This window comes from Haplochromis burtoni, unplaced genomic scaffold, assembly GCF_018398535.1.
Source record: "Haplochromis burtoni strain Fernald_Lab_line unplaced genomic scaffold, NCSU_Asbu1 Contig_12, whole genome shotgun sequence".
Lineage (NCBI taxonomy): Eukaryota > Metazoa > Chordata > Actinopteri > Cichliformes > Cichlidae > Haplochromis > Haplochromis burtoni.
Window position 1 is genome coordinate 2,163,088 of NW_024582373.1, and position 18,820 is coordinate 2,181,907.

Genomic DNA, 18,820 nt, shown 5'->3' on the forward strand with positions numbered 1-18,820 from the left:
TACAGCAGGCAGGACAAAGCAACAGAGGGTTTACTTTAGAATACTGTGAATGAAAAGATGTAGCATGGTTTTTAAAGCACTCGGATTTACGCAGTCTGAAGTGTCTTGCCAACGTGCCCTTTAGCAAGGCAATGAATCCCTTCCAGCCCTTAGTCTTTAGGACTGTGAACTAATTAGCCATGAGTGTTAAAAACAAGGAAGTAGAAGGAGAAAACAAGGAAATTACTTTGGGTGTTACCAAACCAAATTTATGAATGGCTTTGTCCAGAAATCGCCTTAGTTCAGATCAGCCTGAATGAGTAAAAAGCAGACAGTGTGTTTATTTTAAAAACTAAAATATCATTTCAGGACAGACTTTCCTCCTGGTGCATCAGTCAAGACTTTTATTCAACTTACTGAAAAGTTGCACACAAATCAAATCGTTTTTTGCCTGAATGAGAGAGAAGTGCAGTCTAAACATTGATCGCTCCAAGGTCTAATTCATGCCATATCTCACTTTAAGGTTTTACACAAGGTTCTTTCAGTTTTTGTGTGGATCACTGTTCATACTTTGGCTCCTGACTTCAAATATCCGCACAGTCTTGCATTTAATAAAGGCTTGTATTCAACCGATTTATTTCTCCAGACTATCTCTGTTGTACATTTACATAAATTATAATTGTAAATATTGCCTTCAACTGGAACAGTAAAATAAATCAATGTAGTACATTCCTTTCGGAAAGGCCCAACTGCAAATATCTGCAAAGATCGCACATCTGCAGTCACACAGAAATATTTAGACCTGCTCACTACAGCCTTTTAGTAGAGATATAATCTTGTAACTATAATGACCAAAACCAAATAACAGGATTAAAAGTAATCAAATTAACCTCAAATTCAGTTTAACCAGATGAACGTTTTTCATCTCATCTGATGACGAGCGAGAGAGAGAGAGGGAAAAAAGAGCAATGGAAGTTTAATACACAAACACATCATAAGAACTGTGAAAAATATTTTTGTCTTTCAGTGTTAAAGGTTATAATTGTCTCAGTTCATGCTGGCAAACTTACAACAGTAGAACATTTAAATCAAAATCAAGTGTTAAAATCGAGTCAGAGAATTTCATGTATTATTTTCTCTGATATCTTTAAGGACACCCATTGTTCGTGTTAATTTGCACTTCTTGCCTTCTTTATATGTCCTCTAGCAATATCCTTGTAGCAAATATGGCTTCAAAACCTCAATTTTAGGATTGCGTTAAAGCAAAACGGTCCTGTAATCTAAATCAATAAACTACACTATCCACAAATATACTGATTCATATTAAATGCACAGAACATTCCAACACTTAACAGCTTATATGTTTATTAATAATGCTTAAATAGCTAATCTGTCTTTCTCCCTGTGTGAATAGTTGCGGTGAAGTTACCAGAGCAATTCCCAAATGAAGTGAGCCTCCTATCTCTATAACCTTTGCATATGTGTGCTTGTGCTATCAGCACTCGGAGCACCTAAACAGCTTTGACTCGGCAACATGATCCAGCATAAAGTGTGCCAGACTCCCTCATGGCCACAGCGTCACATACTGATCATATCAAGCGAGAGAGAGAAAGAGAGCTTGCAAGCTGTGGCAGGTTACGTCAGCACCTGCTCTATCAATCACAAGCATTCCTACACTCTCAAGCAGCTGGTCCATTCAGAGGTCACATATAACATAATGAGTTCATTCCGATACACTCCTTCTGATGACAAAAATCCTCAAATGTGGAAAAAATGAGAAAACTGACGGTGCCTTTAATTCTTTTTGCAGAAAAAAAATATTTTTTTCATTTAAAAAATCCAAATCCAACATTATTATTTAAGGAATTTTAGAAAATCCACAAAAATGAAGGGAAACAATTAACATTCAACACATTGCTAACATCTTATTTAATAATACAAGAATATATTTAAAATACTGTTTCACTCAGGGAAGACCACACAGAACACGTTTCCATGCATAATCTTTTGTATTTAGAGTTTTTATTATCAAAGTTTTCTGGAAATGTTCAAAAATGTGTCGGATGTTACAAGCAAACAAACAAATGAATACAATCAAACCAGAGGAAGCTAAAAGAGCTTTTTAAGCTCCTTTAGGGCTAACTCTGCACATCCTCTATGGCCTTAAAGAAGCTTACATAGAAATGTAGGTATTAAACAGATACTTGAAAATGTTCGCTGTGAAGTTCATGACTGGAGGGTTTATGAGCTTTTGTGTGATGGTTACACATTTACTCGCAGTAAATCACAAAGGATGCAGCAGGTCCGTCTGTGACCCAGCAGTGAACCCTTCTGATCCGCAGCTCTCCAAAGTGGCGGAGAAACCGTTTTCACATGTGATGAACTATTGCATAACAGGAAGTAACCGACCAGCTTGACCCGTCGAAGCAAACTGATATTTTACCTGGATTAAGATTAGTTCTCTCGGAATGAAATACACCTAAACCACAGCCTTTAAAAAAATAGCTAAAGGCAGGAGCTCAAAGGTGAGTTGTCTTAAAGAAAGATGTATTTTTTTTGCATATGATTAAAAACTGTTAGAATTCTCAAAGTTTGAGAAAGACCCAAAAGACACAGAAAGATCTGGGGGGAAAAAAATCTTGAGCTATCAGATGTTTCTTTTTACTGCTTTAAGTATTTAAGGTAATCTGTATTTCATTAGGGACACATGGTTGGTTGTGCCACCTCAGATTTGTCGTGGTTAAGTAAAAACTAGAAAAGTACACCCATTAATCTACAACTACAGTAATATTGTAGCATCGCGTGTACCTGTACAGCTTCTACGTTGGTGTTAACACATTTTAATACATAATTCCTGATAACGTCTGTGTAATGGAGGAATTCATTTATTAATATCCTTTACTCTTAGCAACACCATGTTTAAAAATCCTGTATTAGTGCTTAAGTAATACTATATAGGTATTACAATTAAAAATGTACTATTTACCTTATTATTTATTAGAGGAATATTAAAAGAAGCATAAAGTACACATTATGATTTTATACCTTTAACTAAAACATTTAATTTGTTTTTGAATTTTATTTTATATAAACTGCAATTTAGTGATTATAAGTATAACATTGCATGTTTAAATTATTTTCTTTCTTCTACCGGTGTAGTCATATACCGTCATATTAACAAGATATTATCTATGCAAAATTGTAATTTCTGAAATATTAGTCAGCATTTAGTCACTATTTTTGCACCTGCCAAATGGTGTCTATTTATTTCCATTCAATAGATAGTCATGTAAAGTCAGTTGAAATTGGTGGAAACAAGAACTAATGTACCTGAAATTGAAGCGATGTAGTTGAGTTACAACATAGTGTTAGTCTGGCATGTAAAAAAAAAGAGAAAGAAAGAAAGAAAATTAAGGAGGTAGGAGAGACTGATCAAGTTTTTTTTTCTTGTTTGTTTTTTTGTTGTGGTGAAGAACACAGATGAACACACAAAATGTCAGTGAGCTTTCTCTCTTTCCTGATGTCTATCATTCTGAACAGTGAGTGCACATTTTTCTCACTGTCAACATCTCCTGTCCTGCAACCACCAAATCCCAAAAGCTCGTGTGAATGGATAACATGTGTGTAAAACAAAAAAAACAAAAAAACAAAAAAAGAGGAAATCTGAAAGGTGATGATGAAAGAGGTTGAAATCTGATCTGTCCTAATATGAGACTTGTGTGTCACACGCATAAGATAAGACTGGCTTTACTATTGTCATCCTGGGGTGGGGGGGGGATCAACAGCTGACTGAAGGGTGAGTGAGAGGGCCCACAGCCATGCTCAACTGTTCTCCCCTCTCGGCTGTTTTTAGCAAACATCCTCTTGATGACTTCGGCCTGTCTCCCAGCATAAGAGCTGCACATCTTCAGATGTGTGTGCGTGTGTGTTCTCGTTCACACACAACCTTACACCCCTACACCCACATTACAGACCTCATCCACTTAAAGCACATTTCTAATTCAAGGCCCTGTACAAGCTTTTCCCCACTGCACACACACACACACACACACACACACACACACACACACACACACACACACGAGATTTAAGTGAAACATTTACAGATCACATGCAAACGCATGCAAACATGAGCACATGTACACAGGCAGGAACATACTTAGATCCACACACACACACACACACACACACACACACACACACACACACACACACACACACACACACATCATCATCATCACATGCGGCAGGCACACACCACAGAGACTTCCAGTCCCCTCCCCCCGACTGAATAGTCTGTTCTGACAATCCACAGGACAGCCGGAGCATTGACGTCAGAGGCAGGCCCATGAAAATACAGGGTCCCTGGGGGGGCTGAGGGAGTTATGCACATCTTCACAGCTTGGCTTGCAACTAGTTCAACAACCAAAGAGCATATAACTGCCTCTGTTTGCTCTTATTTGCTGGAAAATGCAATAACAGAAATAAAAGCTCCACGTTTACACAAAGCCTGGCATGCACAAATTTGCATGCGACTGCAATGCGGCTCATCTCAAATGTGACGTCAGTGGACATCATGGCACGGTGATCCATTAGGACAAGTGTGAGATGTGCATAATTTAGGTTAATGAAAATACAAATCACAGCACATCATTACCCGCCCTCTGTCGTCTTAATCATTGCCATTTATGAATAACTGCTGTCAGATAGCAGTATATTACACGTACCCAGAGGAAAGGTTTGTTGCTCACTCAGACATCCTCACTGTCCCAAGAGAAAAGATGACATCTTTGTTTATCGCTCAATGTTCTGAAACTCGGTTCTGTTTTTTTCTTTTCCTAAGGCATCATTAGGACATCGAGGCCATTAATCTCATTGTTCCCTCTTATTCTAACCTCTCCTTCAGTTTTTCTGAGACTCTCATAGGCGTAGTTAATGTCAGCGTGTGTGCAAATACAAGTTTGTGTTGCTTGTGATCTTAGTTATGTTTTTGCCTTTAAAGAAAGTAAAAGGATTCTGTGCATATGAAGAAAATACGCTACAATACACTAAAAACCTTAACAAATTCTTGTTCAACTTTATGGTAAAATAACAGCAATAGAAAAACACCACTAGACCACATTCAGTATATAAAATTACCAGTATGGTTACAGCACTATACATTTAGATTAACAATAAAGGCCTTTATCTCCTACAATAACGTCCACTAAATAATAAAAAATGAAAAGTGTTTGTTATTGTTTAGATGCACATTGTTTAGCTTGTAGCTTGTCAGAAATCAGCCCATTGTCACTTTTCTTTTCCTCAAGAAAAATGGCAACCACGATCCACAATAGAGAGTACAAAGAGGAATGAGTATAGTAGTGGGAACGCTTTTCAAAGCATTACATGTCGGTTAATTATTCCTCACTTAGCCTGACTACATGTATATCAAGTGTGAAACTAGTGAAACTAGTATATATATCTATTCACACCACAAGGGTGGTGATGTGTAGGGAAGGAACAGACTTTTGCACTGTGCTGATCTACTGGCCGGTCACAGGTGAGTGGCTTCACAGTGCAGTGGTTTACACATTTGTGTAACAAGTACAAGATCATCAGTTCACCGGGGGACATAAATCCCATTGTGGTTGCATTTTGTGTAATTAAAATTTTTTTTTGCCACATCAAGCATGCTGGGCTACCTGTGGTGGTGACCCACCGCTAACTACTGTCTGACAAAAGTTTAACCTTTTTATCTGATTTTTAAAAAAGAATAATAAACACTGATGGACAAACATCAGTGCTGCTGAATACATTCAAATCCTGGAAAACACACTAAGCAGCGGGTTCCCATACTAACACTATCATAATTTGCCCATCTAGTTGCAAGCACGTATGAGTTCTGTGAAAACTGCCACATGGATCTGACTTGGGCATTTAGAATTAGTAAGGACTCTTTAAAGATTAGAGCAGAAAGTGAATACAGCAAGTACAGGCTGCCTGCATGTGATATCTCATCTGTGTGTTGGAAGGATCCTGCCCATGTGGAGATCATATTGACAGGAAATTGCACTGGAACCATTAAAGGCAGGCAGATTTCTCTGTCAGCGTTGTTGTATTAGTGGAAGAATGTGTAGAAAGGACAGCAGTAATTACATGTTGTGTCCACAAGTGTCCACTTATAAAACTTGGCTCTTAAGCTCCTTGCAAGTCCCTCCCAAAGAGGAAAAGTACTGTCTTGTCAGCAGCAAAGAGGAAGAAGTGGTGAAAGATGCCTTTTATGGAATCACTGTTTTTAAATATATGTCCACAGGAAGCTAAGAAGGACGATGCTCCAGTCTTCATTTTGTGTGGTGCTGATTAAATACAGTCCCGTTCTTTCCTTTAAAGCATTCAGTTGCATTCTATTTTGGTTACTCTCTACATGCCAAAGGTGTTTTAAATTTAAAGAATAATAAAACTATGCAACTGAATTGATTAACTGAAAACTCCATTTCAGTGTGGGCGTGCCATAGTGCTTCAGTGAGGCCCTTTCTTCCAAATACGCTGACATCTAAGTGTCACCTGCAGCACGGTGAACTTTCCTGTCTGAACTGTCGTAACCAATCTCCTTTGTGAGGAATTCTCTTGTCCGATTTTCTTAGTCATCTGTTTTTTCTTCAACTCATTCAATGGATAAAATCAATTTTTTGTATGCAGACACTCATTTGCATATTGTGACTTCTCAAATTTAACAGTTATCTGGTCAATACCCAATCACTCCAGCTCTTGCAAACAACAACAGTTGCAATACAGCAGTAGTAAAATCATTTTTTCTTTTTTTTTTCTTGAACCCAGTTTTACTAAATCAAATTTATAGACCAAAGCAGCTGATCACAAGCCCGCATACCCAGCCTAAAAGATTTATGTTTATAAATCAGATCATTGGATCAACACACCATGTGATCTGACTGTCACTCCTGGCATCCCTGCAGCTTTGTAGCTTTAGTTATTGTTATTAACATTACAATGTTGTTATTAGCATAACATTGCAATCACTGAAATAAATGCCAAGATCCGGGAATGCAGTAGAAAAGATAAGCAGTTAGACAATCAACGAGGGTTTATACAGACTGGGAATGCAGTCAAATCTAAACCACCACAGAGGTTAACATAACATGAGTGCACCTAAAATGTCAGCAGTAGTTTGCAATTACACACTAAGTTCTGTGAATCCTTTTTAGCAAGCAGGTCAAAGCAAAAATCGGAACACTGTGAAAAATATTTAGAAGAGACAACTGAGGCAAATATTTAACCATTTGCCATGTTTTCTCTTTTTATACAATTTTAGCTAAACTGTGCAGAGTTTTTTTCCCACATTTTGCCATGTGGAAACCAGAGAGTACATTCTTATCACATCCAAGAGAATCAATAGTCAGTGCTGGAAGACAAACAAAATACCAAGAAAAGAAAAAAAGAGCATTGTTTTAGTTTATATGATTTCCTTATCTACATGTAGGCCAGAGGTCAGGCTCCCCTGGAAGCTGATGAGTATTCTCGTGCATCGACACAACCAGTGTAGACAGTTAAAAAAAAAGCATTGAGACATTAGAGATGCTGGTTTGTAAGGCAGCAGTCCGAGCAGCAGAGTGTACTCAGACTGCAAAGTGAAGTATTTCTAAATTCAGAGCAGTGCCAGAATTCCTCTGCCTAAATTCAGAACGTCACAGACGATGTGGGGCAGACCTCTGAAATGTACAAATTTGCTGTAACTGGCCACGCAGCATTACTGCTCTGCTCATTTCTTTTTACTTCAGTAAAGAAATTCTTAAGACCAAACTTGCGATGTCTTAATAATTGACACATTAAAGAGATGAGTGCAGTGTGCCACTTTTTCCACCATCTCTTCTCCCTTTACAATTTTAGAACTTTTGACTCTTGATTTAATTTGCTAAAATTATTATTTTTTTTAACTTTATGTATTCATTTGCAGAAGGAACCGTAATTCAGACATTTTTTTTTTTGCCAAATGAACAAAAGACTTGCAAAAATGCAGCAAGTATGTTGAATCTTTCTCCAGTCTTTTGTTTATTTAAAGTGTACTTGATGGATAAAATGCAATGATGTTAATACATAATGAACATGTTCCACTGGACATTTCAACAGTCTTATAGCAGACTCTAACAGTGGAAGCTTGTTTCTGCTGCCGTGCCTCATGCTGACAAATTTAATGTGACCGTATAACACCTCCTATGCTCTCAGTAGCACACTGTGATCCAGGCCTCGCACTGCATAATTAAATTTGTAAAAAAAAAGAAAAAAAAGAAAAAAGAAAAAAAGGTTAATATAAGACAATTTGCCCAAAAAATAAATATTGATAAGGCTTGCACCAGTTCGTCAGGGAAAAACAGATTGCACGTTCGAGGCGCTCGGAATTGGGCAGGTGGAGCAGATATGTGATGTCGAGCGCTGCAGTGGAGAGAACTGCAGAAGGCACATAAATCAAAAAAAGAAAAAAAAAATTAAATGGGTGAAAAAAACGTGATGAAAGAAGTGTGCAGGGGTGGTGGGTTGAAGGAGGGGTGGGGGCTGAGGGGGGTATTTGCGTCAGAGCTGGAGCCAATGAAGTCAGAGACGGGGCAGGCTCAAGCAGGAGATGCTGTTACTGCCACTCACAGCACTCGCCTGGGCCTCATGTCCTCTACGTCACAGAGCTGGCACAAATTATGCCTGCTTCAGTGTTCGACACACACATGTGTACGCATCCGCGCTATAAAATGAAATTTATGTGTATCACACACACATATCCTGCACCGTTCAATGACATTCAGAGTAGCTACCCAGCAGGGGTGTATTTTTTTTCACTACAAAGTGTAGCTAACAGTAAAAGATTTTCCTTTGGATTCAGGCAATAGATGAAATAGAAATGCTGACAGAAGAAGATTTTATATTTTCTCATAATGCGTTTGTCTTTGCTGTTCAAGGCTGTTCAGCACTCAGCTCATATTTATATATGCAGTATACAGCTTGATAGCTGCTCCAGAATTAAAAAGGATGAATTGCTGAGACAGCAGTGAGGCAAAATATGCTATTATGATGCCATTAAATACCATATAGGAGTGTTTTACAAACTGTTTTTCAAAAAGCACACACACCTTTCCTTCCACCCCCTCATCTGTGACAGTGCCACAGACACACACTCATTCATTCATGCATATCTCACTCATGCAAATCCTGCTTATTTAGATTAGCGGGCAGTGTTTCTGTTGTTGCGCCACTTCTGACCTAGATTATCACAACCATAATTCTGGAGGATAACTACGATGATGAGCATGTGGTCAGGAGTCTGTGGAGGAGGAGGAGGGAGGAAGGGGGGAAAAAATAAAAACAAATAGCGCTCATTTTCCATGCAAAATGCTTCACTGTGCAATCTTGCAATACTGCGGGCAAAACAGGTCAAATGTGGGTCTTCGGATGTGCACAGGCGGACAGATGGGATCCTATGCAAGCTATGGAAAACACACACCTGCGATTATTGCCCAGTTAGTTAAAAATATTCAATTTATTGTTTCAGCTTAATAAACTGGCACACAATTGTCTTTTTAATCATAAATGTTCAATATGAGGGAGAAAACATAATCCATTTCCCCCCCTTGCACTGTTACAGCAACCAGAACAGCAGCTGCAGCTCTGCTGGCAAAAAGCCACATCCTATAGGCAATGACGCAAGCAGGAGACATTAGCCATGACCTCATCAGCCCACCATCATAGCACCACTCTGCTCTGTACCTCACACTCACACACAAACACAAACACATATAAGTTACTACTGGCATTACAAAAGGCAAACTCTATCCCTTAGTGTTATACAATGCTACCACTCTACTTGAACACACATACACTAACATCCTGACATCGTAACAATGACCTGACCAAAAGGAGGCCCTTTTAAAACACACACACACACGGACACACACACACACACACACACACACACACACACACACACACACACAGATCATTACTTACAGCCTGTCAGTGTGTGTTCTTGCGACAGTATACGGTGTGTGTACAGTGAGGCGCCGTCTGCTCTTTGTGTAAGCATTACACGCAGACACACCAAGGAGAAATTATGTTAAACCTAACAAGAAGCATTTACAAAATATGATGTAAAAATACTATGATTTTAATGAAACAGAGTCGGTGAAGTGTGGCTGGTTTTGTTTACTTGATATAAATTAATTCGATGTCTCAGACAACAACAACAACAACAAAAAGCAAAGAAAACACATTAAAAAAAATAAAAGAAATGGAAGAATTTCAGTAGTGACTGGGTAGGTGGGTGGGGGTGAATGAGCAGTAGCTGGCTGCCTGCGTTCCTCATCACAACCCAAACAAAGTCACTATGAATCATAGGTGAGAAATATGGGTGCTGACGTAGGGGGCTGGAGATCTCGCTGCACAGCAGACATCAGAACAGGCCAAGACGGCCAAGCAGCCAGACATCAAGTCTGCCTGTTTACTGATAACACATTCATTCATGAACTAAACATGCTTATACACACACACACACACACACACACACACACACACACACACACACACACACACACACACACACACACACACTAAATTTTATTTTACTAGTACTTGCAAGATGTCAGGAGTTTCAAATATTATTTTCAATTCTTACAGCAGTTAATGTTACAGCAGTGATTTCACTCAATAAGACTAATTTTTTCCCCTTCTGCCAGTCCACATAAACTGTGATTCGGAAAATTCCTTTCAAAAGAAATCTGCTATTTTCAGGATTTTTTTGGTATTCATTGCCAAGTTTGCAAACAGCAGCAGAAACAAAAATAACCATACATAACAACAATAATAGTGAAAGAATTTTTTAAAACCAGAATTAGTTTTGTCTTCTCCGTGGTGGATTTGTGTCATTCATCTCCATGCATCTCATCTTTATACATTAACCCCACCTAGTGTTCGCTTATCAGAGGACACCGATAAAAGCAAGCAACAATTATTAAATTAAAGAGAGAGCAAAGCACATAACTGCAAAAAAACAACAACCCAAAAACAAAAAACCCAAACAACTTTCATTACAAAGTTGCAATGTAAAGCACTTAAGACAGGATTATTTTCTTGTGTAAATGTTTGCCGTTGCGAGCTGCAATACACATTTACACCACCAGGAGGTGTTCTTACACTAGCTGTTCTTGTTCCAAACTGTCTTCAGCGGAGTCATCAGAGTGAAGCTGTGAGCTGCTGCACAACTTTATCTTAAGAGAAGAACACAAATAGGAACCTCGGCTGCACTTCCTGTCTTACAGCACAAACAGCATCGCTAGCACAAAGCCAAGGTAGAGACACACAACCATCCTTACATCTAATCCACAAACCTCAAACAAACAAATCTATCAAGCTACTCACTTAGCATGCTAAATTACCAAAGAAAGGGAGAAAAAGACTAAGATTCTAAGTGGCCTCGTCTGCACTTGTTTCATAAGATATGGGTCTTTTTCTTGCTGTGACTGGAGGCCATTTTGTTCTTCATGACATATTGTTATTGAAGTGGCAGCAACATCATTGCTACATCATAGATTATATATGGCAAGCACTTTCTTTAATTGCCAATGACACATTTAAAATATTATCCTCTCATCTAACATGTAAACTTCCATGAAAAAAGTCTGCTTAAAGAAAAAATGATTGGAATGAAGTTCGTGATGTGGGTTGTTTAAACTTGGGAGAAACATCTTGTGTTCATCATCTCACTATAGCACACAAATATCTATGTATTTGTTTGTTTCTTTGACGGTCATCCAAACTTGGCTCAAGGGTACATCTTATGTACCTGAAGGTTCTTATCTATATCAGACGTTGTCACATTGCCTAGCAACGACCTGGCAACAAGCTAAAATGACTCTTGTAATACCTTATAAAAACATTGTTTCATTTTTATTTTATTTTATTTTATTTAAAATCATAAAACCATAATCATTCATGATACTTTATGCCATCGGTTTACCTGCCAACCACCTAGCAATGGGCTAAAATGTGGCTAAAATTTGTAACAGCTAATGAAAAATTGAAATGGTTTTTATTTCATGGATATAACATCTCATTTATATCAACAAAAGCTGGATCATACATAATAAATCATAACTTCATCATTTTACCTGGAAACCATCTAGCAATGGGCTAAAATGTCCCATGCATATAGCATTTTATAAAAGAATCATGTCACATTAATTTAATGCCCATCAGCATGAACAGGCCAAACATGTGGACCTTTACTAGTGTATATAATGTTCTTATTTATAACAAATCGACTGATATTAGAAAAAAAAATTTTTGGCCAAAATGTGCAACAAACCTGTGATTGCGAGGTGATTGCACAGGTCACTTTATGGGAGACAGCCTCTCTCCAAACAATCACACACACATTTGAACAGACAGTATTCACTCTCAAACATATTGGAGAAGGTTTGCAAATAACTGGCATCTAATTTATATGCTGTTTAATTTTACGGAGTACGAGCAAGTCTCGTTGCTTTTCTGTTTTCACTGGACTCTGAATGCTAGTAATTAAAAGGAAATGTCTGTGAATGTGTTTAAGCAACAGATTTCTACAGATTTATCACACTTAATCCCCGAATTATTAAAACAGAATACATGTAATTGGCAACTTGACCCCATTTGATTGCAAACTGATAGCAGACTGACTGCAAGTGGTTGCAAACCTGGTTCCTATCTGGGAAGTAACCAGACTCCAAGTTCATTACACACTGTTGCACTAATTTTGGTTGTGCCATGGTCTCCAGCCACTGTTTTCCCTAGTGTGACGTTACCATTAGGATTCAAGGAAAACAAAATAAAAAAAATGATTGAATACTGAGTCAGTCTCCGTTTGTTGGTAAGATACATGAATGAAAAAGACCGAGACTATTTTGTGTGTGCTAGATTTTCAAATGGACAATTGTTTGACACTTTACATCTTAATATGAAAATGTTGTGTTTATATTCCACTGCTCCCGGTAATGGTGTATGAAATTAGATATCCAGTGGAAAGAAAGGATATAGATTATCTCATATCCTTTCTTTCTTTCTTTTTTTTTCTGTTTCCTCATTTGCCTTTTTTTTTCTTATTTTGACTTAATCAAAGCATGGTAGGAAAAAGAAATCACAGGATCAAAGCAACACATTCATTAACTTTTTAGCAAAGGTTTTACTGGCATCACCCTGTAACTGTAAGAGCTGTTGTTTTGTACAGATAAAGGCTTTTAACCAGTTGCGACGGTGGTTGTTGGTGGTTGGGTGGGGGGGCTGCAGAGGGCAGTTGACAGGTCTAGGCTGTACACCAAGAGGCAAGACAAAAAAATGCTTTGTGGTCCTGATATGAATTTCAGTACCCCTGTTTCTACACCTCCTCTCTTGGCCCCACTGTGGCTCGCAGAGTGAACAAAAACGATCTCCATGAGAAAACGCAAGCTTGAGCACTCAGAGGCGACAGTGAATGGAGCACCAACAGGAGCAACACACTGTGACCATTGCTAGTTATGTGGTTCTGTTGTCTGCTTATTGTAATAGCAACCATTTAGTTTGAGCAAACCAAAACTTTTTTTGTGCTGAAGTACTGCGTGCATTTGTTTTAAAATCTAGATTTGCTTAAACAGTGTGTCTGCATTTGTGTATCATAGTGTACCAAACCTGCCTCAAAGCATCCAGAATGGCGAGATCTTGAGTGGGTAGGGTTCACTGTGTGTCCACCCCCTAAGTAGTGACAGATGCCAGGCACAGTTGGGGAAGGAAGCGCCAGGGTCTCCTTCCGTATTAGCCAAGGGAAATTCTCATTTGGGCACGGGACCAACGAGATTCAGAGCCAAGCCTGAAATCTGAAGATGTGATCTGCTTGCATTTATGCTAAGTCCTGCAGTACATTTGTATGTGGATGCCAAGAAGCATTGGTTTACTCATCATACCCTACTGCAGTGGATGTAAATGCATTTTTATTGTTGTGCCCAGTCTTTCGTTACTTTTAAGAGAAAATATCGCTCTTGTAATAATTCACAGACTACACTGCTTTTAATTTTTTTTTATTGTAACTACTTTCTGAGAAATATTACTCATGAAAACTGTGCACTGTATGCTGTTTTGCGCCAAGGTGTCTTGATGAAATTTCAAGTTGTGGTTCTTCTTTCAGCGCATTTGAAAAACTGAGATGCAACACAAGCATGGCCGTACATATGAAGTGAAAATATGTGTTGTTTTTTTAACTGATACTTTTAAGGGTTGTATTTCAAAGGCGTTACGTGGCGCAAAACTCAATATGTTTCAGGCGTACAATAAATGTGATTTAAAAGGTAAACCACAGAGAGGAATTCATGTTTGTGTATGTGACAAAAACAGCTTAATGATTATATGGTTAATAATTTTTAACTTGACAAGTAGTATGCAAAGGAAACACCACACAAATCTAGTCCTTGTGCAAAATATTTTCATTCCTACAGCCCTATTCATGCAAGCAGGCACGACTATCAGGTTGAAGGTGATGGTGTTCTTGGCCTTGAACTCGCAACTTCTTTTTATGTTTTTGCCAGCATAATAGCAGCCACGCTGAGGATTGAGACACTTTAAAAGCCACCTCTTGATAGGGGGGGGAATGCTTGAATATCGAACTGAACGATGAACGGAAACCAGTGTTTTTAAATAACTGGGGACACAATAGAATTCAGCTGTACTCTATTTGGCCATGTAAATCATTAATATGCAAACTCTGGGTTTACTTCCCAGGCAGTAATGTCAGACTGACAGCAGTCGCACGATATCATAGACACTTTGAGGAAAGCAAACCATAACAATGGGGCTGATTTTACTTAGAACTGGTTTTTGTTTGACAGTCGTCACGGACCACATGTTTACAAAGTGGGTTAAGACTCTGGGGCTGGGAGGAGCCAAAGGCGTGGTCAAAAAGTAGTTGGCTTTTTAACATTATTGATAGACCATTAAGTCGGCCAGGTATCTGCTAGGTATGGATTAATTGTATATGGCTTATAACCAGCGTGTATCTCAGCCATACAAGTAACCACTTATAGAGAAGGAGCATTTACCAGAATTACCAGACACAGTTGCTAACCAGCTTTGACATGAAAGTTGTTTGTTTGGGTCGATCAATGTCGGGCAACCTGAAGAAAGTAAGAATGATGGTGTTTTCACACATGCACTGCAGCCCTGAATTTTTTAGGTATTACCTGATGGAGGCATAAGTAAGAATAGGAATGTTAGATCAGACCTTAATTCACCTTCAGCCAACCAGCTTCCTAAAAAAAATGTCAGTGTGATGGAAAGCAGAGGTAATGTGTATAAAGCAGAGGTCACTGTCTGGTGAATTCACACTGTGTTTCCTGCCTTGTGCATGCCCTTTTAATGCAGCTTCCACGCCTAAACCAAAGGGAGTATTTCCAGTAGTGATAATGTGTTTGAAGTGAACTATCTCATGCTACATGTGGGAAAAGGGAAAATCTGGTCAATGTCCTACCCTGATTATCGATTAGCTCAACATTCTCCAAAGTTCATGGCTTAAGTTGAACAGTAGAAGCCTTCTGGGTACATGCCCAGGAACATTATTATGACGTTAAGTCAATGTATTGAAAATTTATTAAATTAAATTACTAAGAAGTGCAAAATTACTCAAAGACACTTAAAACAGACCACAAGGTGAATCAGAACAACTAAAAAGGGAAAAATAATACTGATGCTAATAATGGAGATAACGAAAAAAGAGCTGAAACTTCTCTGTTTTTTGTATTCTTTTGGATTTATCAGTGGAAATGTCCCCTCTGAGTATCAAACAAAATACGTCATCTCATTTGGATCCACAATATTTAACAGCAGCTTACTCTCGTTTTCCCAGGGTATATGGCCAGGCCCATTAGCACACAAGGACTCTGCATCTACACCACACTGATAGAAGATTTAGACATGATCTGAACTCTGAAAACAAATCGGCTCAACATTATAGTTTACCGGCGTATAATCCATTTTCTTAAGCAACTGCTCTTTCTTTGCTTGAGTGGTTATTTCCAAGCCACCAGCCAGTCAGAGTTCACACAGACTCTGACCAAAGTTGGCATTTCCTATATTTTCCTAAGAATTAAAGTCCCTCCTGCAAAACCTAATATCTCACAAAAACCCACCGGGGATTGATAAGAGATTATAAAAAGTAATCTGTGGACACACACATTGTTTTTAGGGATAAAGATACTGATTTAAGTGCATGGCATCATGGCCATCCCACTGCACAGCCTCTGTAGCGCTAGCACGGCAGCTACAGCAGCTGTGCGTCCTCAGAGTATCAGCAGGTCTCGATGCCTTTTTGCCTACAATAAACTATTTGTAATGATCCGTTTGAATATCTGAATGTAAAGAAATACACCAACGAATCCCTGAGGAGCTCACATAGCTGCACTCTGACAACAGTTCAACTTTCACACTCTCATTTGTGACCATCACTCCTACCTTGGTCGCTGGTTCCTGCAGGCGGATAGTCCTCAAAGTCCTGGTCATCAGGACTTTTCCGTTTCTTCGACATTTGCTGCTCACTGTTCGGGTGATTGATATATCCACCGCCGAATTGATATCTGCTGACAACGTGAGACACCTTCAACCGGCAGGGTATAATACACATACAACAGTCTGGGGGTGGCGATAAGAGAAATGCGAATAAATCTCAGTCCCGTTCATTCAGATTCCTTCTCTATATGTGCCCTTTGCAGCGTGCTGTGTGCGCAAAGTTACCATGTGGCGGCCAGTCGAGCATCTGGAGACGCAGCGAAACAAGAGGCCCGTCAGCTCTTGATTCCCGCCGTAATCACACAAGATGCGTCTCCACGTCCGTCCGGGGTTTATTTCCCTTGTCAAATGAGAAATATTTGCAGCTGGAGTGATTTGTCGATCACGTGTGGATTACGGATTACGCTTCAGACCTACTCAGATGGAAATTACGCACTGGAGGCAACTTGTTGATCCACCTCTATATAAGAAAGAAAAAAAGTGGTTTTCGTCATCCCGGATGCGTTAAAAAATCATTTTAGACTTTCAACATTGTGTGAGGTATTTTGCTTGAATGGTGCTCGGCGACGTCAGACTACAAGTCTAATCAGGCATCGATGACGCACAGCCGACACAACGGGAACTCTTGGGTATCTTCAAGAGTAAAGGCCAATGTAAACGGAGATTAGCTGGACGTGCTCTGCCCGATAAAGTACACCGAAGCATACGTTCCTCTGGCAACATCTGCGCTACACACTATGTTGCGAATAGAAAACACTCTCCGGCAACATCTGTTAAGGAGGGGAGGATTCCTTTCCAGCGTAAAATTGGAGACAGTGTTCTACAGAAGTAGTGTAGGGGGAGTACAGTACCTTCTTTTTCACAATACCATCAGTCCAGCGACGAGTGGAGAACAATGTTTTTGTCTGTAATACGTCTCGCACAAAACCTCCTAATCCGTGTGCGAGACTAACATAAATCGAACAAACACGCATGATGTTGTGAAGACCAGTCTTGAACGAATAGGTTTGGTTTGACTTCAGTGTTCGGGAGCCACAGAGCAACTTGAGAATGAGCTGTGAATAAATGAGGCAGAAGAATCGTGGTATTACGCACAGTATATACAGCAGCAGCCAATGACGCCACGGGTCTGGCTTTTACAAATTGCTTGATGGTAGTTTTTCCCTCTCCGCTCGACTCGCCTAGGAATGCCAGAGAATAGTGAAATCAGCGCCCTTCTTTTGCTACAGCGACAAAGGACTGTGCGTGCTTGGAGATTTTGAGGAGATATCCAGCTGGATAGAACTGCACAGACAGTATCAGATTATCAGTGACTGCTACACATTCATTTTGCTTTTTTGGAGAGTCACAGAGGTGTGCCTGACACCAGTTGAGCAAATGCTCTCCCTCCCGCTCGCCCTTCATTCTCTCATAGTTGATTTATTTATGAGCACTCCCGGGTCAGAGGATCTTATTCCATTTACTACATCTGGTTTAGATTTCAAGCGCCGCGCGCATATCGTTTCTACAAAATGTGCATACTCTGATGTCAAAGCGAGTAGTTTGGAAATCAAACATAGGTTTGTTGCTACAGTTGCATTCGTGCCAGTGACGCTGGCATTTCGTGGTATTTTCTGAAGGCAAAGACGCATCTCCCTCGCTCGCTCTCTCTCTCTCTCTCCCCCCCCCCCCTCCCATTCCTCACTCACTGCAGCTACTGACGTCAAGACATGCTTGCGTCAATGCTCCCTGCTTTGACAGAGAGCTTTTTTTCATTGGGATCATAATGGGATTATTAAGCTTAGAGAAATACCCTGCCTTCGTGGCTTTTTCAGATTTTTGATAGATGTTTCTATTATTATGATGATGATGATTCTTTTGCTTTAAATATAATTCCTTATAATAAGCAAAGGACACGGGCTATAATTGACTCTTGCAAGAAGGACTGGTTGTATATCATTCCACAGTCTGATGATTATGCCTTCCCTTTGGATTTTTTTTATTGCACTTGTAATAGTCTATAAAAGCCATGAGCACAGAACAAGAGAGAACCTACACGGATAAGTCTGTTTGTTTACACACCAATGCCAAAGACAAATATGTGTCTTTAGATGTGAATCTCTATAAAAATCAAGCAGTCACATTTTTTTTTTTGGTGTGTGTTACCCCCAGTTAGAGTCAATCCACCTTTGCAGTGAGGATTTATTTAACACTGATGTGTAATCACATCCAGTTTAACATCTCTGTAGTACACAGGCTGAGACCATTTCAGCTGCTCAGATAGGTTTACAGTGAGATGCTTAGAGACATGAGTCAGTTGTGT

General features: G+C 39.3%; 1 protein-coding gene across 5 annotated transcripts in view; it reads right to left on the reverse strand.

Moving 5' to 3' along the window:
* The window catches only part of pde10a (phosphodiesterase 10A), a 66,151-nt gene extending 48,041 nt beyond the window's left edge, over positions 1-18,110 (reverse strand). For 2 of the 5 annotated variants that reach the window (XM_005915418.3, XM_042215212.1), the window contains exon 1: positions 16,465-18,107. In XM_005915418.3, the coding sequence (XP_005915480.1) occupies positions 16,465-16,633 (169 nt within the window). In that variant the 5' untranslated portion in view covers positions 16,634-18,107. Of the gene's footprint in view, positions 1-16,464 lie in introns of all 5 variants that reach the window. The other 3 variants (XM_042215214.1, XM_005915419.3, XM_042215218.1) reach the window with 3 other exon arrangements.
* Positions 18,111-18,820: the final 710 nt, after the last annotated feature.